The sequence below is a fragment of the Trachypithecus francoisi genome, unplaced genomic scaffold (assembly GCF_009764315.1).
Source record: "Trachypithecus francoisi isolate TF-2019V2 unplaced genomic scaffold, Tfra_2.0 Lachesis_group3, whole genome shotgun sequence".
In the NCBI taxonomy this organism is placed as follows: domain Eukaryota; kingdom Metazoa; phylum Chordata; class Mammalia; order Primates; family Cercopithecidae; genus Trachypithecus; species Trachypithecus francoisi.
Genome location: NW_022681468.1, coordinates 135,371,324 through 135,398,068, shown reverse-complemented (window position 1 = coordinate 135,398,068; position 26,745 = coordinate 135,371,324). Strand labels below are relative to the sequence as shown.

The 26,745-nt window shown below is 36.3% G+C and overlaps 1 protein-coding gene across 2 annotated transcripts in view; it reads left to right on the top strand.

The window, feature by feature from the left end:
• Window positions 1-26,393, top strand: part of UNC13C (unc-13 homolog C) — a 670,888-nt gene extending 644,495 nt beyond the window's left edge. Inside the window, exons 31-35 of one of the 2 annotated variants that reach the window (XR_004431983.1) lie at window positions 18,900-18,992; window positions 20,355-20,514; window positions 23,215-24,440; window positions 25,137-25,138; window positions 26,377-26,393. Coding sequence is in view for 1 of the 2 variants with exons in the window: in XM_033190063.1 (XP_033045954.1) it covers window positions 18,900-18,992; window positions 20,355-20,514; window positions 23,215-23,500 (539 nt within the window). In the remaining variant the exon portion in view is untranslated. Of the gene's footprint in view, window positions 1-18,899; window positions 18,993-20,354; window positions 20,515-23,214; window positions 24,997-25,136; window positions 25,139-26,376 lie in introns of those variants that run through there. The other variant, XM_033190063.1, reaches the window with a different exon arrangement.
• The last annotated feature ends 352 nt before the right edge of the window (window positions 26,394-26,745 follow it).

The window sequence follows — 26,745 nt, the reverse complement described above, 5'->3', positions numbered from 1 at the left end:
AGGAAAAAGGTTTAATTGACTCACAGTTCCACATGGCTGGGGAGGCCTCAGGAAACTTACAATTATGGTAGAAAGGGAAGCAAACATGTGCTTCTTCACGTGGTGGCAGGAAAGAGAAGTGCCGAGCAAAGGGGAAAAAGCTCCTTATAAAACCATCAGATCTCATGATAACTCTGTCACTGTCATAAGAACAGCATGGGAGAACTGCCCCATGATTCAATTACTTCCTACCAAGTCCCTCCCATGACATGGGGAGATTATAGGAACCACAATTCAAGATGATATTTGGGTGGGGACACAGCCAAACCCTATCAAAGCACATTGTAGTTTTTTTTACAATAGATCTTCATATCTTATATACAAAAGAGTTCCTTCACTGTTTAGTGTGAATTCAGTCTTTTAGTGTGAATTCACAGTATTTCATATGATATTCATATGATATACGATGAGGTACTATTTTACTACTTATAGACATATCGGTTGTCTTCAGCTTTTTTTTTTTTTTTTTTTTTGAGACAGAGTCTTGCTCTGTTGCCCAGGCAGGAGTGCAGAGGCGTGATCTTGGCTCACTGCAGCCTCTGCCTTCCAGGTTCAAGCAGTTCTTCTGCCTCTGCCTCCCGAGTAGCTGGAATTACAGTCACCATGCCTGGCTAATTTTTTGTATTTTTAGTAGAGGCATGGTTTCACGATGTTGGCCAGGCTGGTCTCAAACTCCTGAGCTCAGGTGATCCACCTACCTCTAAAAATGTTAGTCATATGTGTCTTTGTGTATTTGTGCAAGTGTTTCTGTAAGACAGGTTTATAGAAACTGCTAGGTAAACAGGGATGAATAGTTTGATGTTTTAATAAACAATCACCAAAATAATAGCTAGGAAATAGACTTTACATATGCCAGGTATTTTAAGTTCTTTACAAGTGGTAACTCATGTAATCTTTACAACAATTGAAATAGGTAAGAACTATTAACTCTTATTTTACAGATGTGGGATTTGAGATTAAGTAACTTGCACAACATTACCTAGCTGATATTTAGTGAAGCCTGGATTCAAATCTAGGCAGTATGGCCTGGAGATTGTCACGTACCTTCTACATACACTGCATCACTATTAGTTTTCTTCTCCAAAATTTGTGTTTTAATGAGCAGTTTTTGTTTTTCTATCAGTTATTCCATCAATTTGACCAATAGTATTAAAAAATTTTAGACAACTGTATTTTTTAAAATTTAGCATTAAAACTATTTTAATCTTGGCATAACTTCATGATGTAATAGGTTTGATCTGTAGAAAATCACAGGAATACACAATGAAGTGGCATATTAAGTGATAAAATGGATGGTATGGAGAGAATACAGTAGCTACAAGTGGCCATCAGTAGTGTTGGTTGGAGTGATTGGAGAAGCTATGCAGAGGTGGCAGAGCTTGGAAGTGGAGTAGTATTTGCATATGTGCAAGGAAGGTTTGTAAAAAGGGATATTGTTGAGTGTGATAAGAGGTAAATTCATTTATAATTGATAGGAGAACAATTTCTAAAGCTTAGGATTAAATTTAAAATTTCCACTCAAATCAGCAAGAGCCCTTAGGTTTAGAAGGGATTAACGGGATGCAATTGGTATATTGGGAAACTTAGTCCTACTGCATTAAATAAAATAAAGACTAAAACTATATAAAGAACAATGGACCTGATTTAGTTACTGGTTAGGGTCAATAAATAAAAACAAGATAAATCCCATGGTTGCCAATGATTGGAGCTTGAATAGTAGGAAAATATTACCAAGGTTGAAAATGGGGAAGGTAAACACTTAGAGGTATTTTGAGAATATGAAAAATTAACTTTGAGGTTCCACTAAAATGAAAACATGCAAGGATATTCCTTAGTCTATTAGAAATGGAGTTCAATTGAAAGATCAGGGGAGGGACTAACAGTACAAATATTAAAACGATTAAAGTTTGAGAATAGAGAAAGGAGAGTGGAAAGCCAAGAGCTCACAATAGTGGATGGCACATAACAAAAAGCTAAAAGAAGGAAAAAAAGGAAGCTACAATAAGTAATTCAGAGAAGTAGACAGTTAGGGAAGCCCAGGAGAAAAGAACTGCCAGAGAGTAATAAACCACATACAGGCCAAAGACATAGCAAATACCAAGGACCTGAAAAAACACATACAGCTGGCTAAAAAAAATCACTGGAGACTACCAATTTTCAGCAGAATTATGCTTGAAGAGAAAAGTGAGCAGAGATGGACAGTACATTAAAGAAGTCTGATTAAGATAACATCTAAAGAAGAGAAGGTCCATCCATATTGAGTTCTTATTTCTGAAATAATCTCTGGATGAACTTTTGAGAATCCTGAATGATTCAACTATTTTAAACTCTTCTGGAAAAGTATATGCATATACTCGTTTGAAACCCCTATCAAGTTTCTTGATAACTGTTATGCTTTAGCCAATATTAAATCAAGCTCTCCTAACACACATTTTGAAATCTTCTAACTACATTTATTTTATTTAAAAAGTAACATGCAATTGGAAAACAATAGAAAATACAGAGTATAAAGATAATACTCAAAAAAATTAAGCTTTTGTTATTTAATCTTATTTTAAATGTTTCATCAGGCTTATACACAATTATGTATCCATTTACATGACCTTGCAACATAAATATTTTACATAATACTAACTCTGAACTGTCATGTTTACAACTGTTGCACTGATCACTTGGATATCTCATTTAATGATTTACTCAGCAATTACAAAATAAGTTTCTCATTTTCAAACAGAATTTTATAAAACACCATCTTTCACATATATTTTGAATAGTTTCATAGTTGAAATTAATAAACTATATTTTGAATATTTCATAGTTGAAATTAATAAACTCAAATATGCAGAAAGCATGTAATACCCAAGTTGCTTTCCACCCAGAATCATAGTTTTAATTTTTCTTCCCATCAGTAGTGGACTCAAGTAGTTACATTTTTGACAAAATCTCTAGCATTAGGTGGTTGTATTTGTTTACAAAACATGCTGAAATATATGCTAATATGATAAGCCATACTAGACAACTTATTTAAATGTTACACATTTTCCACATGAACCAGTTAAATTTCTTTTTGTGAATTATCTATTTCTTCATTTAGAGTTTATTTGTATGACTTCTTTATACATTGAGGATAGTAACCTTCTTGAAATCTGTAACATCTGTTGCAAAACATTTTCCCAGTTGACAGACTGATCTACAAATGTTTTGTTTTTAAGTTTGTGATTTGATTTTGATTTCAAGTTCCAAAAGATTTTCCACATGCAGATATCAAATGATTCAAGTTTAACTTTTTCCCCATTAGTAAAAACTTCTCCTAGAACATTTAATTGAATAATGGTGATCTTTCTCACTGACTCCATTTATCCTAATTTCGCATAGTCTTACTTTGTTTGCTTTAAAAGGCAATTTTGAATGACTTCCTTGGGAATATGAAATTGTTGTTGCAAAAGAAGTGGGTATTTTTGAAAAATCACATTTAAAAGCTACCCTCCAAATATGAATAATTTTATACTTTGAGATATTTATTAGGGTAATAGTTTAAACCAAACTTTTCTTGTTACTATAAAAGTTTTCATAAGCTTTATTTTATTTCACAAGCATTTTGTCAGTATTTCACTTAGGATTTTTATACTCATATGAATTAGGTCAGTGGGGTCCTAATTTTGTGCTCTCCATGTCACTTTTGCTTAAAGGTTATATTCACATAAAATTGAGATAATTTTTCTCTCTATTAGAGACTTTTTTTTATATACTTTAAGTTCTAGGGTACATGTGCACAACGTGCAGGTTTGTTACATATGTATACATGTGCCATGTTGGTGTGCTGCACCCATTAACTGGTCATTTACATTAAGTGTATCTCCTAATGCTATCCCTCCCCCAACCCCACAACAGGCCCTAGTGTGTGATGTTCCCCTTCCTGTGTCCAAGTGTTCTCATTGTTCAGTTCTCACCTATAAGTGAGAACATGCGGTGTTTGGTTTTCTGTTCTTTTGATAGTTTGCTGAGAATGATGGTTTCCAGCTGCATCCATGTCCCTACAGAGGACATGAACTCATTCTTTTTTATGGCTGCATAGTATTCCGTGGTGTATATGTGCCACATTTTCTTAATCCAGTCTGTCACAGATGGACATTTGGGTTGGTTCCAAGTCTGTGCTACTGTAAATAGTGCCGCAATAAACATATGTGTGCATGTGTCTTTATAGCAGCATGATTTCTAATCCTTTGGGTATATCCCTAGTAATGGGATGGCTGGGTCAAATAGTATTTCTAGTTCCAGATCCTTGGGGAATCGCCACACTGTCTTCCACAATGGTTGAACTAGTTTACAGTCCCACCAACAGTATAAAAGTGTTTCTATTTCTGCACATCCTCTCCAGCATCTGTTGTTTCCTGAATTTTTAATGATCACCATTCTAACTGGTGTGAGATGGTATCTCATTGTGGTTTTGATTTGCATTTCTCTGGTGGCCACTAATGAACATTTTTTCATGTGTCTGTTGGCTGCATAAATGTCTGCTTTTGAGAAATGTCTGTTCATATCCTTTGCCCAATTTTTGATGAGGTTATTTTGTTCTTGTAAATTTGCTTGAGTTCTTTGTAGGATCTGGATATCAGCCCTTTGTCAGATGAGTTGATTGCAAAAATTTTCTCCCATTCTGTAGGTGGCCTGTTCACTCTGATGGTAGTTTCTTTTGCTGTGCAGAAGCTCTTCAGTTTAATTAGATCCCATTTGTCAATTTTGGCTTTTGGTGTTTTAGCCATGAAGTACTTGCCCATGCCTATCTCCTGAATGGTATTACTTAGGTTTTCTTCTAGGGTTTTTATGGTTTTAGGTATAACATTTAAGTCTCTAATCCCTCTTGAATTATTTTTGTAAAAGGAGTAAGGAAAGGATCCAGTTTCAGCTTTCTACTTATGGCTAGCCAATTTTCCCAGCACCATTTATTAAACAGGGAATCCTTTCCCCATTTCTTGTTTTTCTCAGGTTTGTCAAAGATCAAATGGCTGTAGATGTGTGGTATTATTTCTGAGGACTCTGTTCTGTTCCATTGGTCTATAGCTCTGTTTTGGTACCAGTACCACGCTGTTTTGGTTAGTGTAGCCTTGTAGTACAGTTTGAAGTCAGGTAGCGTGATGCCTCCAGCTTTGTTCTTTTGGCTTAGGATTGTCTTAGCAATGCAGGCTCTTTTTTGGTTCCATATGAACTTTAAAGCAGTTTTTTCCACTTCTGTAAAGAAAGTCATTGGTAGCTTGATGGGGATGGCATTGAATCTATAAATTACCTTGGGCAGTATGGCCATTTTCACGATATTGATTCTTCCTATCCATGAGCATGGTATGTTCTTGCATTTGTTTGTGTCCTCTTTTATCTCACTGAGCAGTGGTTTGTGAGACCTTGAAGAGGTCCTTCACATCCCTTGTAAGTTGTGTTCCTAGGTATTGTATTCTATCTGAAGCAATTGTGAATGGGAGTTCACTCATGATTTTGCACATTGATTTTGTATCCTGAGACTTTGCTGAAGTTGCTTATCAGCTTAAGGAGATTTGGGGCTGAGATAATGGGGTTTTCTAAATATACAATCATGTCATCTGCAAACAGGGACAATTTAACTTCTTCTCTTCCTAATTGAATACCCTTTTTTTCCTTCTCTTGCCTGATTGTCCTTGCCAGAACTTCCAGCACTATGTTGAATAGGAGTGGTGAAAGAGGGCATCCCTGTCTTATGCCAGTTTTCAAAGGGAATGCTTCCAGTTTTTGCCCATTCAGTATGATAATGGCTGTGGGTTTGTCATAAATAGCTCTTATTATTTTGAGATACGTTCCATCAATACCAAATTTATTGAGAGTTTTTAGCATGAAGGGCTGTTGAATTTTGTCAGTCCTTTTCTGCATCTATTGAGATAATCATGTGGTTTTTGTCTTTGGGTCTGTTTATATGCTGGATTATGTTTATTGATTTGCGTATGTTGAACCAGCCTTGCATCCCAGGCATGAGACCCATTTGATCATGGTGGATAAGCTTTTTGATGTGCTGCTGGATTCAGTTTGCCAGTATTTTATTGAGGATTTTTGCATCGATGTTCATCAGGGATATTGCTCTAAAATTCTCTTTTTTGTGTGTGTGTCTCTGCCAGGCTTTGGTATCAGGATGATGTTGGCCTCGTAAAATGAGTTAGGGAGGATTCCCTCTTTTTCTATTGATTGGAATAGTTTCAGAAGGAATGGTACCAGCTCCTCCTTGTACCCGTGGTAGAATTCAGCCATGAATCCATCTGGTCCTGGACGTTTTTTGGTTGGTAGGCTATTATTGCCTCAATTTCAGAGCCTGTTATTGGTCTATTCAGGGATTCAACTTCTTCCTGGTTGAGTCTTGGGAGAGGGTATGTGTCCAGGAAATTATCCATTTCTTCTAGGTTTTCTCTTTTATTCACGTAGAGGTGTTTATAGTATTATCTGATGGTAGTTTGTATTTCTGTGGGGTTGGTGGTGATATCCTCTTTATCATTTTTTATTGCATCTATTTGATTTTTCTGTATTATTCTTGCTAGTGGTCTATCAATTTTGTTGATCTGTTCATAAAAACCAGCTCCTGGATTCATTGATTTTTTGGAGGGTTTTTTGTGTCTCTATCTCCTTCAGTTCTGCTCTGATCTTAGTTATTTCTTGCCTTCTGCTAGCTTTTGAATGTGTTTGCTCTTGCTTCTCCAGTTCTTTTAATTGTGATGTTAGGGTGTCAATTTTAGATCTTTTCTGCTTTCTCTTGTGGGCATTTAGTGCTATAAATTTCCCTCTACACACTGCTTTAAATGTGTCCCAGAGATTCTGGTATGTTGTATCTTTGTTCTCATTGGTTTCAAAGAACATCTTCATTTCTTTATGTACCCAGTAGTCACTCAGGAGCAGGTTGTTCAGTTTTCATGTAGTTGAGTGGTTTTGAATGAGTGTCTCAATCCTGAGTTCTAGTTTGATTGCACTGTGGTCTGAGAGACAGTTTGTTATAATTTCTGTTTTTTTATATTGAATGAGGAGTGCTTTACTTCCAACTATGTGGTCAATTTTTGGAATAAGTGTGATGTGGAGCTGAGAAGAATGTATATTCTGTTGATTTGGGGTGGAGAGTTCTATAGATGTCTATTAGGTCTGCTTGGTGCAGAGCTGAGTTCAATTCCTGGATATCCTTATTAACTTTCTGTCTCGTTGATCTGTCTAGGGTTGACAGTGGTGTGTTAAAATCTCCCATTATTATTGTATGGGAGCCTAAGTCTCTTTGTAAGTCTCTAAGGCCTTGCTTTATCATTCTGGGTGTTCCTGTATTGGGTGCATATATTTTTAGGATAGTTAGCTCTTGTTGAATTGATCCCTTTACCATTATGTAATGGCCTTGTCTCTTTTGATCTGTGTTGGTTTAAACTCTCTTTTATCAGAGACTAGGATTGCAACCCCTGCCTTTTTTGTTTTCCATTTGCTTGGTAGATCTTCCTCCATCCCTTTATTTTGAGCCTATGCATGTCTCTGCAAATGAGATGGGTCCCCTGAATATAGCACACTGATGGGTCTTGACTCTTCTTCCAATTTGCCAGTCTGTGTCTTTTAATTAGAGCATTTATCCCATTTACATTTAAGGTTAATATTGTTATGTGTGAACTTGATCCTGTCATTATGATGATAGCTGGTTATTTTGCTCATTAGTTGATGCAGTTTCTTCCTAGCATCGATGGTCTTTACATTTTGGCATGTTTTTGCAGTGGCTGGTACCGGTTGTTCTTTTCCATGTTTAGTGCTTCCTTCAGGAGCTCTTACAGGGCAGGTTTGGTGGTGACAAAATCTCTAAGCACTTGCTTGTCCGTAAAGGATTTTATTTCTCCTTCACTTATGAAACTTAGTTTGGCTGGATATGAAATTCTGGGTTGAAAATTCTTTAAGAATGTTGAATATTGGCCCCCATTCTTTTCTGGCTTGTAGGGTTTCTGCCAAGAGATCTACTGTTAGTCTGAATGGGCTTCCCTTTGTGGGTAACCCAACCTTTCTCTCTGGCTGCCCTTAATATTTTTTCCTTCATTTCAACCTTGGTGAATCTGACAGTTATGGGTCTTGGAATTACTATTCTCGGAGTATCTTTGTGGCATTCTCTGTATTTCCTGAATTTGAATGTTGGCCTGCCTTTCTAGGTTGGGGACGTTCTCCTGGATCCTGCAGACTGTTTTCCAACTTGGTGCCATTCTCCCCGTCACTTTCAGATACACCAATCAGATGTAGATTTGGTCTTTTCACATAGTCCCATATTTCTTGGATGCTTTGTTCATTTCTTTTTACTCCTTTTTCTCTAAACTTCAGTTCATTTCATTCATTTGATCTTCAGTTACTGAAGCTTGTGCATTTGTCACGTAACTCTCATGCCATGGTTTTCATCTCTGTCAGGTCATTTAAGGACCTCTCTGCTTTGGTTATGCTAGTTAGCCATTCGTCAAATCTTTTTTCAAGGTTTTTAGTTTCTTTGCGCTGGGTTTGTATTTCCTCCTTTAGCTCAGAAAAGTTGGATCAACTGAAGCCTTCTTCTCTCAACTTGTCAAAGTCATTCTCCATCCAGCTTTGTTCCCTTGCTGGTGATGAGCTGTGTTCCTTTGGAGGGGGAGATGCTCTCTGATTTTTTGAATTTCCAGCTTTTCTGCGCTGCTTTTTCCCCATCTTTGTGGTTTTATCTACCTTTGGTCTTTGATGATGGTGACGTACAGATGGGGTTTTGGTGTGGGTGTCCTTTCTGTTTGTTATTTTTCCTTCTAACAGTCAGGACCCTCAGCTGCAGGTCTGTTGGAGTTTACTCAAGGTCCACTCCAGATCCTGTTTGCCTGGGTATCAGCAGCAGAGGCTGCAGAAGAGTGAATATTGCTGAACAGCAAATGTTGTTGTCTGATCGTTCCTCTGGAAGCTTGTCAGAGGGGTACCCAGCTGTGTGAGGTGTCAGTCTGCCCCTAGTGGGGGTTGTCTCCCAGTTAGGCTACTCGGGAGTCAGGGATCCACTTGAGCAGACAGTCTGTTTTCAGATCTCAAACTCTGTGCTGGGAAAACCACTACTCTCTTCAAAGCTGTCAGGGACATTTAAATCTACAGAGGTTTCTGCTGCCTTTTGTTTTGCTATGCCCTGTCCCAGAGGTGGAGTCTACAGAGGCAGGCAGGCCGCCTTCAGCTGTGGTGGGCTTCACCCAGTTTGGGCTTTCCTGGCTGCTTTGTGTACCTACTTAAGCCTCAGCAATGGCAGGTGCCCCTCCCTCAGTCTTTCTGTTGCCCTGCTGTTAGATCTCAGACTGCTGTGCTAGCAATGAGGAAGGCTCTGTGGGCGTGGGACCCTCTGAGCCAGGCTTGGGATATAATCTCCTGGTGGGCTGCTTGCTAAGACCTTTGAAAAAGCGCATTATTAGGGTGGGAGTGACCCGATTTTCCAGGTGTTGTGCCTCGCCCTGCTTTGGCTCTTGCTTGTTGGGCTGCACCCACTGTCGGACATGCCCCAGTGAGATGAATCTAGCACCTCAGTTGGAAATGCAGAAATCACCTGTCTTCTGTGCTGCTCACGCTGGGAGCTGGAGCTGTTCCTATTTGGCCATCTTGACACAGATCTCTAGAACAAGAGACTTTTAAAAAATTTTGGAAGCAGACAACATAATTACCTACATAGAAAGCATAAATAGATCTATATGAAAACAATGAGAAGATTTACTCACTACAAAATCAATAGCTTTTTTTACGTAATAGCCAATTAAACTAAAATATCCTATTTAAAATAACAACATACCTACAAATGTAGCAAAACATGTATAAAACCTCTAAAAGATTTTGATATTCAGAGCAAGACATAAATGAATAGCTGAATAATTGTAGAGAAATATCTATTTCCAAATTTATAAATACAACGATCAAAATCCCAACAGGTGACATATTAAATAATGTCTAAAATTGTGTTGCTATATTTGCTAAATATTAATAGGAGAATACATGAATTATAAAATATTCATGAATGGTATACTATACAGTAGTTTAAAATAAGTGAATTACAATGCTGTCTATTTAACATGGATAAATCTCAATCAATATCTAGTGAAATAAAACTGTACAATAATACTGTTAATATTTTTAAAACCTATTAATGAACAATGAATAAATATGAGTCCATAAACCAAGTATAAAATCATTCAAGTGTAATAGTTTCTGAATTCATGATAATGGAGAAAGAGTCCAGGGAGGAGAACTCTTGGGGCCTTAACTATTTCTATAATATCTTCTTTTTTAAAAAGCTAAAATTCAAAATAGAGATATAAATCATGATAAAATGCCAGGCTTATAACCTCGGTTTATGTTTAATTTACAATTTATCTTTTAAATAATATTCTTAAGTTTTCTAATTGTGTAACTGTATTTGGCAAATATTTATCTAGTACATACTAGGAACTGTTTTAGGTAGTAATTAAGTATTTGTGACCAGGGCAAAGATCTTTCCCTTATGGAGATTATATTTTGGTAGGAGAAACAATTATACATTGCAAAATCAGAAGTGCTTGAAGAAAAATAAAACAGGGTAAGAACTCCAGCCCAGTATCCTGGTGTCCCAGCTACTTTAATAGCACAAGTAGTTCCCCAGAGGGACTTGGTGGAGAGAGGTTGTTGACTGTCATACTGCTCTCCTTTTTAACTCAATCAGATACCATAATGTTCATGTTCTTCTCTTTCGTTTTATGAAACTTTACATAGTGTCAATACCTCAGGTCAGTGGTGGACCTATTTTTTTAGACTTTGGCTATAATTGAAAAGCTTTCTTGCTAGGATTAATATTTTTCTCTCATTATTCCTAGGGTCTTATTCTGTTTTAACACCATGTTGCATAGAACTTGTGCCATTGCTAATACCCACATCCCCAATCATCCAAGACTTTGAGCTGGCACAAAGCAAATTTTAGACTCTATAAGCATCTATTCAAAGAATTTGAATCTCTTTGAATCCCTAATTTCCCTGAAAATATAGTAACTTCCCTCTGTAGCTGTTACATTACGAGAAAGAACACTTTTGTGTAGTAGTCAGGTATAGACCAATACCCACACTCACTACAACCCAAAAGCTCTGGTCTTAGGCTCTATTGGCTGAATTATATATTAATTTTTCTAGGCTTTTGAACTTTTGAAAATGACTTTTTGTTTTATTTACACATGAGGTAAAACTGGCTGGATTAAAATTCTATGCTCATGGATTAAAATTCTCCCTCATAACTAGGTATTGTGTCATTTTTTCCTGAATTTTAGGAGGAAAAATACAGGGCTGCCAGAATCCTCCTCCTTTTCTTCTTGGATGTTATATACATGACATTTTGCCCTTTATCTATAAACATTGCATCCAGATATATGCTGGTGTATTTTATACTTTTCTAATTTTTCTGAAATGGAATTCTTCTAAAAATTTAAAACTTTTACCCCAAGAAATTTGGTTGTACTTTTAATGACTGTTGTTTTAAAATAATGATGTATTTAGGAATGCTGTTTTCGGAGAGAAGCTTTCTCCTCTGAGTTCTGAAGATAATATCTTTTTCTTGTTCTATAGAACGTTTGTTTCAGATGCCCTTTATGGGGTTTTATATGTTCACTCATTCTCAAATGAGAAGATCTATTTAGACATAGATTTTTCAATGTGTGTGTGAACTAGATTAACCTTAGCCACTTTTTAAATTTTTTGTGGGTACATGACATGTTTTGATACAGGCATGCAATGTGAAATAAGCACATCCTGGGGAACGGGGATATCCATCTCCTCAAGCATTTATCCCTTTACTATCAAACAATCCAATTATACTCTTTATTTTAAAATGTACAGTTAAGTTGTTATTCACTATAGTCACCCTATTGTGCTATCAAAAAGAGGATCTGTCTTAACTTCCTTTGGTTACTGATAGATGCAGTGTCTGAAGCCAGGGCTGTGGGGATGCATAGTCCCTTGACTGACTTCATTCATCTGAACTAATTCGGCTTCCACTACTACATTTATTTACTTTAGTGATTATCAAGAAGAAGACATCCTGAAGCTCTCTTCTTTCAAGATGCATTGTTCCCTAGTCTCGTCCTGCCTGTAATGCCTGGTGGGAATACACACTGCCAGATGGAGAGAACCTTTTTATATCTCTACCTCTCTCTGCTCGATAGTCATGTTTACTAGTCATTGTTGTGCATGAATAGATTTGAGAGATGCTGACAGGTCAAGTTACATAGATATAATGACTATATATCTGAAACAGTTATCAGGTTTCAGTTGGGGTTGACTGTTGGGATTGAGAGTTGTTTTGTTTATTTTCCCCCAACTGCTGTGACTTTCCAGGTGGGAACAAGTAACAGCGATTGGCCAAATCCACATGCTACCTACTTCCCAAGTTCTTCTCTTGTTTGACAATCTATCCTATTTTGTGGATTCCAAAAGACAAGCTAGTTTGTCAGGGGAAAGAATCCAGAACTGAAAAATAAGACCTACCACTAATATTGCCCCCTTTGTTGGAAAGCGTTCAAAATACTAAGCCTCAACTTCTTTATGTCTAAAACAAAGAGACTGGACCAAATGATTTCCAAGCCTCCCTCTAGCCCTAAAACTCTTCGATCTTAATATGTTTCGATCCTAAAATATTTAAAGTGAAGACACCTAAATGTCCCAAAGCAATTCTAAAAGATAATTACCAACATGGTGACTTACCTCAAGGATTTCTTACTAGCCTCTCATCAGTTTCTCAGCAACACACTTCAACCAACTGTAGCCATGGAGACTCACTTAACATAAAGTAAAGTAGCAAATATAAACTGTTTGAATCAGCAGTAAGTTTAAAGTCCAGAAAATCCTAGGAAACAAAGTTAATTTAAGTATCTCTTTACATAATTGCTGTGGAGTTTGTGATATCTACCAGTGTTACAGTCAGTGATGCACTGCATTTCAACAGTGGTCCCATAAGATTATAATAACATCATAGCACAACACGTTTATGGTAATGATGGTGTAAATAAGCCTGCTGTACTTCCAGTCATAAAGAGTATAGCAATATAATTATGTACAGTTAGAAAAGACTCAAGTTAAAAATCTGAAAAATGATGTTGAGGATTCTGACCCCGTGTAGGCCTGGGCTAACAGTTTAACAACGACGACAAAAAACTTTTAAGTAAAAAAATCTTGATAACCTTATTCTGTAATATTTTTTCTATTTTAAAGAAAGATGATGTTTTTATACAGCTTGAGCTATGTGTTTGTGTTTTAAGCTAAGTGTTACTACAAGAGTCAAAAGGTTAAAAAATTAATTTACAAAGTAAAAGGTTACAGAAAGGTTAGTTTATTATTGAAGAAAATCTTTTATAATGTAGCCTAAGTGTCTCGAGAGTCTGCAGGGTGTACAATAATGTCTTAGGCCTTGATACTCACTCATCACTCACGCATTGACTCACCCAGGACAACTTCCAATGCCATGAGCCCCATTCACGGTAAGAGCTCAATTTAGGTGTCTTGTTTTTATGTTTGTTTTATGCTGTACCTTTTCTATGTCTAGCTATGTTTAGATACACAAATACAGGTATTACAACTGCCTACACTATTCAGTACAGGAACATACTATAAAGGTTTGTAGCCTAGGAACAATAAGCTGTACCCTACCATTTAGAAGTGTCATAGGCTATAACACCTAGGTTTGTATAAGCACATTCGATGATGTTCGCACAATGAAGAAATCACCTAACATGTTTTTCAGAATTTATAGCTGTCATTAAGTGACATGTGACTGTAGAGTTTATTATACAATAAGTGAAAATGCAAAATAAATGATAGAAAGTCCTAAGATATCTAGGTGCTATATAAGTAATTTTTTAAATCTTTTGTTCCATGTCCTGTCTTTTAGTGTAGCAATGTTTTAAATGCTATTAAAACTAAACGAGGCCAAAGTTTGCTTTTACCTCTTTGATGTTAAAAAGAAAAAAAAAAAGTGGAGGGGCCGGAGGGAGGGATATGGGGGGAAGCTGTTCAATGAGCATCAAAGCACAGTATATACAATACTTTATAAGTCAGAGATCTGAAGTCAAATCTCAGCTTTGCTGTTTATTGACTTTAACAGGTAACTAACATCTGAATCCCAGTATTAGCATCTGTGAAACATATACAATACCTTTCAGGATCTTACACCTAAAGCACTTGGCACAATGCCTGGCATTCATAGGTAATAAAAAATTGTAGCCATTATTGTTATCCCTGCCATGAATTCCTCCAAATATTTATTAAATAACATGAAAATAATGAGCAAAGACCAGGGAAGACAGCACTGGAAGGGATGAGAGAGGAAAAAGAGCTTAAGTTATTGTCCATTTATTCATGATCTACCATCTTGGATGATGCCTAACGACTTAGCGAACTGAATGTGGAGGGAAGTCATTCCAATCCAGAGTCCTGGACCTGACGATGGAGGAGCTATGGGGCAGATGAGCCTGATACTTAATTGTGATACTGCCAGAGTGGTTGACCTTCATAAATAATCTACCTCCTTGTTTTGTGGGGCCAGATTCAAATTTCTTTGTCAGAAACTTAAGCAATTGGTTAACCTATAGGGGTCATTTGAGAAGCTGTGATGTGTTTTCTATATCATGTTTCATAGGTCATTACCAATTAAAAGCATTCTATGAGTAGTCATTATTAAATGTGTGAGACTGTTCATGCATACTAAAATTACGGTGGGTGAGAGATTCCATTAAGATGCTTATTAATCCCATGGTATAACAACAGTAAGCAGGAATTTTTAATCCTCAAAAGCTGCTCTTCTAAAGAGAAGTTCAACTAAAGCAGACAATGAGTTCTTTGAGCTTTCTTCCCTCTGTCAGTGTATACTCAAAAGGGCACTATTCATTCTTGAAGTATTCATGACCTAATAATGTTAGTGACAAAGGGCACGTCGTAAACACACAGATGGTGACTTCAGATGTAGTCTAATCCCTATGGATTTAGAATAAGCAAGACTATAACAGGCATAGCCTCTCATTAAAATTTTCTGAATTGCTCACTAAAACTTTGTTGAATAAAGAGTATGATGTTAGATTATTTCCATTTTCAAATCCATAGGAAATGGAAATATAGGCTGCTGTTTGGGGCAAATAACTAGTCGATTGAGATATCCTGTGTTCAAAATGCTTTGGTTCAATTTCATTTTTACCCTGGGATAGACAATTGATAAATTTCACTGTACACATCATATTCAAGGATGTGGTAAAGCAAATCTTCCAAATGTGAGATAAAATATATTGCACAATGTAACACACGTGACTGAATTAAGCAGCTTTTAGAGTTTCAGTATCAAAAGGATTAAATGAATCAACGGAAGTACATGTATATTTCTTTGCACAGTAATACAGGAATGTGAAAATAATGGGACATAAACTGCAAAGTAATCCTGATAACATATAGAAAAACTTAAAATTCTACTGACTTTTAAAAAGATTTTGTCAAAAAGCAAAAAACCTCTTACGTCAATTATAAATGTACAGGGAAATTTAAAATACAGGAAAAATATTTGTTTAGGTACATTGAGAATTAAAGTGTTTTATTGTAAAAGTCTTTTTAACAGTAGTTTGAACAGTGCCTTTTTCTTCTCATGGTATAGTAAGGGATGAACAGCTTTTCTATGCCTTGGAAATGGATCCAAACTTAGGACTATGACAATCCACCAGCATTGTAATCCTTTCAGCTTTTTATGTCATCACCTATCTGAGTGTTCCCTAAATGTGAGCTTTTTTCCATGTAAATTTTGCTAGGATATCTGTATCTTTCTCCTCACTTATGTCAATAAGCTCAACTTCAGTAATCTGCCTGGATGCTTATCTAGAATCTTTCCAATGGCAGTAGTGTCAACATTCCAAGGGTCAGTAATTGCTTATATTAACTCATTTGCATTGTATGCATGTTTCACTCTAGCATTATCGCCTTTCCTTTCTTTGCTGAGCTTTCATCTTTCTGGGCCAACTCCATCTTTTGATTATCCAGGTTTGTAAAATAATCACATGGGTTTACAACTGGGAAACAAAGTGGCCACACTTTGTCGTCTGTGTGTGAACAGGTACACAGTGACCAATCACCTACTTTGAAAGAAGAGACTGGTCACTAACGCTAGGTGTCTGCTATCCACATAGTGATTAAGTGGACTACATAATTAGCTTGTGAATGTGTCCTTTGTGTAATTACACACATTTAATACACCATGGTAACTGAAATTGGAACTGGTGAGAGGGATACTAATGTTGTTTAAACTGTGGAAGCGACTACTGTCAGACTATTTAATCAACAAATATTTAATTGTCCATGTAATGCACATCAAAGCGTTGTATGAATGAGAAGTATGGATTATTAATAAAGGCATTCTGTTATGGAATACAACTAAGGAGAAAAATCTGCATAATTAACTATAATACTAGCTATAGCATGAGTACTAGAGAGCGGTATAAAAATAGGGCCATGAAAGCAGAATCGTGTAGTTCCAAAGTGAAAATTCTAAATAGCATGACTAATAAGCAATAAGAGCAATGATAATACTTTCTAGCCCATTGTTTCTAACCCACAATTTTCAGAGAATTTATGTTAATTTATGTTCCGCATTGCAGTTTAGGTTTGTACTACCTTACACATCCAGTTCTCAAGATTTATATCTAATTGAAGAGTAAATTTTGTCTTAGAAAAGGAAATATGTATTTTGAGAAACTAGTCAATGTTTCCACCCAGGAGATTTCAGAAAAGTATTCAGGCACTGCTGCTGAGTACATAAGAAAGATTTTTAAATCCTCCACCCCTGACATCAATACAACCCTCAATATCTTATTAGAAAACACACACACAGGTAGGGTGTATAAATGGAAGATGGCAGATAAGCAATTTGAGAAAGGAAAAACTTACATTGTATATGTTTAGCGTCCCTTCTCTTAAAGGTTTTAGGCACATTTCTTCAGATGTTACTTGTCTTAAAACAGCTAAGTCTTCCTTCATAACTAAGGACACCAAACCGAAACTGATACTGCCTTACTTAGAATGTGATACTGCCTTACTTAGAATGTTATGGCCAGGTGCAGCACTTTCAGATCTCACAATCCAGGTTCATACTGTATTAGTTACTCGCACTGCTAGAGAATTACTCATTTCTAAAGGTTTCATTCTGCTCACATTGAAGCTTTGGCTCAAAGCTCTATTCTCGGCTGGGCATGGCAGCTCACGCCCATAATTCCAGCACTTTGGGAGGCCCAAGCATGCTGGTGCACACTTCGTCCCAGGTACTTGGGAAGCTGAGGTGGGAGAATCACCTGAGCCCTACAAATCGAGCCTGGAGTGCGCTATGATTGCACCACTGCACTCCAGCTTGAGCAACAGAGCAAGACCCTGTCTCAAAAAAAAAAAAAAAAAGAAACCTCTCTCCCAAAAGCAGGCTATAATCGTGACTTCAGTTGTACAAAGAGTAAAAGATAAAGGTATGACCTCTTTCTCCTGGTGGTAGTCTCCCTGGCATGGGGGAGGCAGGAAAGAAAAAAGATGACTCCATTTGTACTTCAGTGGTGAGGGGTCATTGTCTATTTAGTTAGTGTGAAGGGTTGCTCTAAAATTCTTATGTCCAAAGCGACCACTTTCTATCTTCCAGTCCTTTTATCATCAAAATGGCTGTGCCAAAGAGAGAGGCCCTTGTGGGGAACTGGCTCATCTCAGCAGGTTCCCTTGAAAGCTTCTGGCCCAAATCCTGATGATTCTCTCAAGATAGAAACTGAAAGTCTTTCAGAATCTTTGGTTCTGGGCTTTCAGCATTAGCCTTCATTTTTATGAAATAAAATCTGTATTAATCTAATATATTGCAAATGAGATTGCCAAAGTTATAATTTCTATGGGTAGAAATTAAAATTCCACATAACTTTGACAAAAATACTATGCTTTTAAAAACTATACTGTAGATAAACTTGTAGCATAATAATTATAGTTTATAATAAGGAATTAAAAACAATGGAAATATGGTTAAATTATATATTCATATAATGGATTAAATGTCAAACATTAATGTTTTATTTTCCAAGCATGTAGTCGTTGAATATTTACCACTGAACTGGAATGACGTGCATGATAAATTTTTACATTAAAAGATAAAGGCCTGGTAACAAATAGAGCATGTGCTTCAGTTTGGGGAAAAAGTTGTATGTGTTCATAAGTGATATGTTAATGTGAATATAGTAAGAGGTTGGTATTATCCTCATTTAAGAAATAGGATCACAGAAGCAGTGGCAGCATACTGTGATTTGAACTCATGTTTATCTGAACCCAAATCACAGGCCCTTTCCAATACAGTAAGTTTAACCCCTGACTAATCTTTCCCAGCATAGAGTTGACTTTTTAAAATGCTATTGGTAGACCCTGCAAATATATTACAACAACTTATTTACATGTGGGTCTCCCCTGGCCAACTATGAGTTTCCTGAAGGTAGGTACCCTAACAAAGCTACCTTTCTGTTCCCAGTGCTCTGGTATGGCACATTGTAGAAAAGTTCTTAAAGTAATAAAAAGCAATGGTGCATCCTTGTGTGCAAGCAATGAATATAACTTCATTAAGTGGGTAGGAAATCAACCGAAGTTCTTTGATCCATCAAAGCAGTAACAGAGTGTCTTAGGATTTCTGCAGACCAAATGAAATTTTAGTTCAGTGGGGTAATTATTACATCTAAGCCTCAAACTATCAAACCTAAGTGAATATTATTCATTTCCAATAATAAATTTTATGTCTCATGCATAGAATGAAATTGTCCATTATTAACTAGTCTGAAAGTTCAGGCCAGTAAACCTCTGCTTATTTTCAGGTCTTTCCTCCAAAGATGCCGTGGGTCAGATATCTGTTCATGTGGACATCACAACCACCCCAGGAACAGGCGATCATAAAGTCACTGTAAAAGGTATGCTTCAGGTCTAGATACATCAAAACAGCCTTCTAAACTTCTGCAGCAATACTGATATCAGCAATGCATCTTCTCTTGCATTTTTAAGTTTTAAAAAATATGCATAATTATTTTAGGGCATGCTCAAAATTTCCTAATGAAACCCAAACTTTTGATTTAAAATAGACAAATATCAGTGGCACTAATGTTTAGCATGCATTATTCAAAACACATAAATACACTGACTAAACATCCAAACTAACTTTATCGGATATTTATTTTGTGGTTGGTGCCATGATATTCATTGAAAACTTGTACTTTAAATATTAAGTCAGTATGTTCTTAACTATTCACAAAACCCACTTCTTTTTCTATGATTGATTTCCAACAACTGGCTTAGAGTTTTTTATAATGAGTGGCTCGATTTGTTAGTTTTATATTGTAAAAGCAGCCTGAATGCAGGGGTAATTTCAAAGATGAAATTAAAGGATTAACATTTTATTCACAATACACTCGTTCTATTTTTATATTAGTCACTTCAATACTCACTTTGAGCAAAACCAGGGTTGCCCAATATATTTCAGAATTACGTTACATATTGTATCTTTACATCATGAAAATAAAATAGCTATAGTTTACAAAAGAGTATGTACAGTACTATATACTGTCAATTTCCTTAAATATTTTTGAAAAATATATTGCCAACATGTGAAAGGTTAACGAATCTTTTGCAGTAGTGATTTTAATTATAAGACTTTGCTTGAGGATTAGCAAAGGGATTTTACACATGAGAATGTTCATTTAGTAATTTTTTATGATGAGTGAAATTTAAAAACAGTTATAATATCTAACAAGTGACTGGCTTAATATAGGATGAAATAGCCACAGAGCAAAATCTTAGTAGCAATTGAAAAAATATATAATGAATTAGAAAATTAGCCACGATAGACTTAAAAAATAAAACTATTTATAATATCATTTTGTATATAAAGTAACTAAATATTGAAAGCATACAATGCAAAATATTGTCATTGACTGGTAAATTTATAGATTTTATCTATTTCCTGATGAGCATATCTTAATTTTCAATATGAACAACACCATGTTTTTACAAGAGGAGGAGAGCGGTAACTTTTCATTAGTAACAGATGTCATTTTAATTACAGCTAACTTTTCACCAAAGCCACACAGCTTGAAGCTGAAAAGCTCCATCAAGTGTGCATTCCAGAAAGAAAATTGTGTTTTATTGGAGTACAGTGTCTTGTCATTGGGGTTAGGGCACTATTATTAACTTTTGACTTCATAAATCACTTTTTAAAATGCACTCTAAATTTCCACACATTTGTTTGCTAAAATGTGATACTTCCTTTCCTTTTTTAGTGATTGCCATTAATGACCTCAACTGGCAGACCACAGCAATGTTCCGCCCCTTTGTGGAAGTTTGTATACTGGGACCGAACCTTGGAGACAAGAAGAGAAAACAAGGCACAAAAACAAAAAGCAACACGTGGTCACCAAAGTACAATGAAACATTTCAGTTGTAAGTCACAAACCCACCTTACTTATTCCTCTAGGCAATAGTTATTGTACAGCTGACTTTACTGAGGGATTCGGAGCGGGAAGGGCTAAGGAAAATGAAGAAGGCTCTGTTTTTAGTTCCCTTCGATTCATTCAGTATCTGTTCAGTGCCTACCATGTATCACCCAATGTTATAGTCATTAGGTGTATATATCATAGTAGGTGTCTGAATAAATCTTTTGCAGTACACTCACGTAAGTTACTTTCTACAGATGAGGAATGTATGATACAGTCACAAAATATTTGTCATACAGCATTAAATACTATATGCAGAAGTATGCGATAAGTGCTATGACTAGCTGCTTTGCCTGGGAGGTCAGGGAAGCCTCTCTGAGCATGTGACTTTTAAACTGAAACCTGTACAAATAAAAAGTCAACCAGGCATGGAAGAGCAGAACATTTCAGACCAAGTGAAATAGCCAGTACAAGGACTCTAAGGCAAGAACAAGTCTGGGATATTTAACAAGCAGCACATCATAGATAAAGGAGTGAGATCCAGTTACTTTGGAGAAGAGGTCAAGGTACAGATTCCGTGTCACAGAGGGATATGCAATTCTAAATTCAATAGGTGGTCCGCTGAAGGGTTTTCAAATGAAGAGATGAACAATATGATTTACATCTTTGTTTCTTGTGTACAGAAATAATTATATGGTGGTAAGACCAAATATGTAAAGATCAGTTAGAAGGCTATTGCAATAGTCCAGGCAATAGCTATGAGTGACTAACCGGATCGTAGTAGGGAAATAGATGGGGAAGATTCTCTATCATGTGTGGAAAGTAGATTCTTGCCATAGGCTAGAGATAGAACATCAAAGAGGAATTCCAAGAACGCTCACCTTAGAGTAAATCAAAATGAGCTTACTTACAAAGGAATTCACAAAGTGGTTAAGTGTAGGGAAATTTAAGTAATAGTGGGACCTGGGGCTAATAGTAACCAGGCCATTACCATGCTTATACCTGAAAAGAGTAGAGAAAGAGTCATTACTAAAATTAGGAAAGTGAAAACTTGATGTATACTCAGCCCTTAGCTGCCTTGAAAGCAGCAGTGACATTCCATGGAGGGCAACAGCCTACTGGAGGCAGCCTCCCAGGCAAAGAGCCAGGGAAATAAAGACTCTGACTTCACTCTCCTCACTGCCAGCCTCTTCATGGGGTTCCCTTTTGGCCAAAATCTACTGGAAGCAAGAATAAACCCTACTGAGGCAGTCCCAACAGATAAGTAAGTTTTCCTATTGCAAACAGCAAAAAGTAGGGTGGATCCACGGGGAGCAAGTGGGAGACACCTGGCACTGAATAAAATCAAGGATGACCCCTAATTTTTGCCATAAGTAGTTGGGAAGATAGTAATTTACCAAGATGGAAGATGATAAAAATGTTTTAAATCTATTAATTTGGAGATGGCTGTCAGACTCTCAAGGGATGTCATTTAATTCAAGAAATACTCTAACCTAGGAATGGATACATAGAGAAGTTACAAGGCCTAGGACAAAGCCCTAAGGATTTACACGCCAAAACACTCCCTTACAGGTTTTTTGTTCATGATTTCCTGTAGTCGTTTCAGCACTCTGCTCTGAATATTTCATCCTCTTATCACTTAATAAAACTGAAGTATCCTACTCTATCAAAAGCGTCCTAATAGATCACATTTCCTGCTAATAAACCAGCTTACAATATATCACTATCTACTTCTCCACCTTACACAAAAACCTGGACCCAACTAAAGTTTCTTGTTAGATTTAACACAGTGAGCTACTTAAAGGCAGCATTTTTAATTCAAGAGATCTGGTTCCCATCATGTTTTGCTCTTCTACTCTTACCCCTAGGCTTCCATTTTCTTTCACATTATTTCAGACGCTCCTTTAGTTACCACTGTTTCCTGGAAATGACAGTTTGACTCTGCAAAATGTTTCATCAGAAAAAAGTCACCTGTAAAAGGAAGGGATTTGGAAGCTGGTACTGCTGAGGGCTAGATGTACAGTCATTAGAAAGTCAAGAATATGAGAACGAATGAACACAAATAAGGGGTGGAAGAAAACTGTCTACCATATCACCATTTGGCCTTCTTTATTATGTTGACTGACAAGCTGTCTTAGGTGGCTGTGAGGAGAGGCCACACACTTGACAGGTCTAACTGTTACCATAGGAAAGAACTGGCATTGAATCACCAGGCTCTGCTGGAATTGATTTACTCTGGAGATTTGTATCCAATTTAGCATATTGTGAATAGTGCTTGATGGGCTGTGCAGTGTATTCCCCTGAGAAAAGACTCCTAGATGTAATAGCTTATTCAGGCTTTGGAGGTAAAGTGATAGTAGTAACGGATATTGACATGGCATAGAAATTCTACCAAGAGGTACCCATTACCCTGGCCTAGCCCCCATGACTCCTGTCCAACTCCACTGTACCCGCAATCAGGAGACCCTGTCTCTACTGATTAATTCCCATTTTTTTGTCTAGGGAAAAAGTAATTTTAAAATTAGCCTTCTAAGTCAAATTTAAAGGGTTACAATACACTGATATTCTATACAATACACTGATATTCTATTTGCCAACGTAATAATCAGATCCAATTGTATACAATTTTCAGCAGTATTTGAGAACCGTATTGATGCCTAGTGGAAGTAAAATTTTTGCTCAAAATTTGTATTTTTAATCCACACAGCATTCTGGGAAAGGAAAATCGACCAGGGGCTTATGAACTTCATCTCTCAGTTAAGGATTACTGCTTTGCCAGAGAAGATCGAATTATTGGAATGACAGTCATTCAGCTACAGAACATAGCAGAAAAGGGAAGCTATGGGGCATGGTATCCTCTTCTGAAAAATGTCTCTACGGATGAAACTGGTTTGACTATCCTTAGAATACTCTCTCAGAGGACCAGTGATGATGTGGCTAAAGAATTTGTAAGACTTAAATCAGAGACAAGATCTACTGAAGAGAGTGCTTGAAACAAACACTGCAAGCTAAATTCATAACTATAATTGTTTGACTACTGCATGCATGTGCATATACACGGGAATGTTTATTTCACTACATTTCAATGTTTGCCAGTACTCATGTACGATGTCTACAAGGTATGTAAAAATACCTGCTGAACTTTTATACCAATTCTGGTCTTTGGGAAATAAGTATTCCAATGAAGTGCCAAAATTATGATGTAAAGTGAAATATCAAGAACACCTTTTAACATGTTTATTATTTTGTTTCTTTACCTATTTCACATTCACTGAACATAATTTTAAAAACTAGTCTTTTGGGTTTGCCCATCAGTTGTCTTTGTTAAATTAGTTTATATTGCCCATAGATCAGAAAACATTTATTACTCAATTTCCATTTTATTTACTTACCTCATTATAGATGTCTTACAAATACCCTTTTCTACCATAACTAGAAATGCAGTCAGTCACTTCTAGAAAGCATTTGTAATTTTATAGTTGCAGATATATTGTGATTTTTGCATACAAATTAAAATAGAAAAGGTGGGAAATATTTTCTGCCGACCGGTTTCCAACCTTTCTGAAATATCACTGTGAAGAAATGCTGTTAAAGCAGACTTACACAAAGCAATGCTAGAGTTTGTTAACAATGTTTGATATATATTGACAAAAAACTTTGTTCTTTAAAACTGCCAAGGTCACATCACATTTGTAAAAATGGTAAGTTAATGCATTTGTCATATACTGTTATGTCTTGGCTTTACCATATTTATTTCATTCTTTAAAAAGTCATTGGGTTAATGGTTTAGAAATGGGATGGAAGGTTCATTGAAAAATACCTGTAAGTAACTATCTTGTTAATATCTTCCATCTGACAGTTATGACTCTATAATTAATTAGTTCAATGCTTTCTTTTTAAAAATATTCAATGATTAGTATTGAATGCAATATTGTACTGATGCCAAAAGTCATGCTTTCATCCATTTAGTGAAAAAAATAGTAAAATTAAGTCGGAAGAAATTGCTTACAATTTTGTAATTTGTATTTATAAGCCCCAAATGCAGTAGGAGAACAATGTAATACAGCTTGGTACCTAAATATAGCTAAGTGGGTTTCTGAATATAAAAGTTTATGAATATTTGCATTTTCTGTATTTTTATGATTTGACTTTTTAGAGTCTATGCCAAAATATATGGCTGTAAAACGGTACTTTGTAATTATAACTTATGGTCATAACTGTTAGTGGACTACTTACAGAAGCAAGAGCCTGTTATAATGACTGTACTTTGTGAACAGGCTGATCTAATATGTTAAGTACAGAAGTGCTTAGTATCATGACTGTCAGAACCATTCTGCTACTGAGTGTGGAATCACAGACCAGTGAGGTTGGCTAATTCATGTTCAACTGTTAGGCCATTGCTTTGTTAATGACTTCTCTAAATGCATAGTGTGATGCGATCCTCTGGCATATGCTTTAATAAATGGATATATATTGAGCACATGCAGCACTGTATTGTATCTTCTGCCTTTTTATTTCATTTATGCAACATCATCTCATTAGTTAGTTAGGAATAAAACCTCCAGGCTCTTTTGACCATATGTAATAGTCTTCTTCTTATCTGGTTCTAACATCTCATTAAAAGTTTAGATGTCAGAATGGCTATTATTAAAAAGTCAGACAATAACAGACGCTGGCAAGGTTGTGAAGAAAACTGTTTATACACTGCTGGTGGCAGTGCAAATTAGTTCAACTATTATGGAAAGCAGTGTGGTGATTCCTCAAAGAACTAGAAACAGAATTACCGTTCGACTAAGCAATCCCAATACTGAGTACATGGCCAAAGGAATAGCAAGCATTCTACCATAAACACATATTCACGTATATGCCCACTGCAGCACTATTCACAATAGCAAACACATGGAACCAACCTAAAGACCATCAACAGTACATCAGATAAAGAAAATGTGGTACCTATACACTGTGGAATACTATGCAGCCATAAAAAGAATAAGATCATGTCCTTCACAGTGACATGGATGGAACTGGAGGTCATTATCCGGAGCAAACTAACACAGGAATAGAAAACCAAACCAACACTAATCACTTACAAGTGGAAACTGAACGATGAGGACACAAGGACACTAAGGGGGCCACAACAGACACTGTGGCCTACTTGAGGGTAGGAGGAGGGAAAAGATAAGAAAAAGTATCTGCTATTGTGAATAGTGCCGCAATAAACATACATGTGCATGTGTCTTTCTTTGTAGTAGAATAATTTATAATCCTTTGGGTATATACCCAGTAGTGGGATGGCTGGGTCATATGGTACATCTAGTTCTAGATCCTTGAGGAATTGCCATACTGTTTTCCATAATGGTTGAACTAGTTGACAATCCCACCAACAGTGTAAAAGTCTTGAAAACCAAACACCGCATGTTCTCACTCATAGGTGGGAATTGAACAATGAGATCACTTGGACTCAGGAAGGGGAACATCACACACTGGGGCCTATCATGGGGAGAGGGGAAGGGGGAGGGATTGCATTGGGAGTTATACATGATATAAATAATGAATTGATGGGCGCTGACGAGTTGATGGGTGCAGCACACCAACATGGCACAAGTATACATATGTAACAAACCTGCACGTTATGCACATGTACCCTAGAACTTAAAGTATAATAAAAAAAAAAAAAAAAGAAAAAGTATCTGTCACGTACTAAGCTTACTACCTGGGTGACAAAATAATCTGTACGCCAAAACCCCCATGACATACAATTTACCTAAATAATAAACCTGGACATGAACCCCTGAATCTAAAACAAAAGTTAAAAAAACAGCTCCAACGTTAAAAATCATTCCACAGGTATTGCGTTCATGCAAACCAGTATATATTGTAATGATGAGGAAAATAAGGAAGAACTAACATATCTACCTATATATTACTAAATACTGTTTAGCCCCATGAACAAAATTCAACACGCAACACGGTTAAAATCTTCCATTGTAAAAGTTTCCATCAATTACTTGAAAAATTCATTCTAGATTTATGTAATAAATATTTTACAGACCATTGACTTAAGCTCTTTAGGAGCACGTTAATGTCATAATGCATGATACATTTGAGTAAAAGGCAGTTAGGATTTGCATTGATCACTTTAAATTGAGCAAGGTATTTTTTCCCTGACATGTTTAATGGCATCCAATTATTCTGTCCTTTACAATGTATACAATATATATCAAAGGCTAATAGTGGC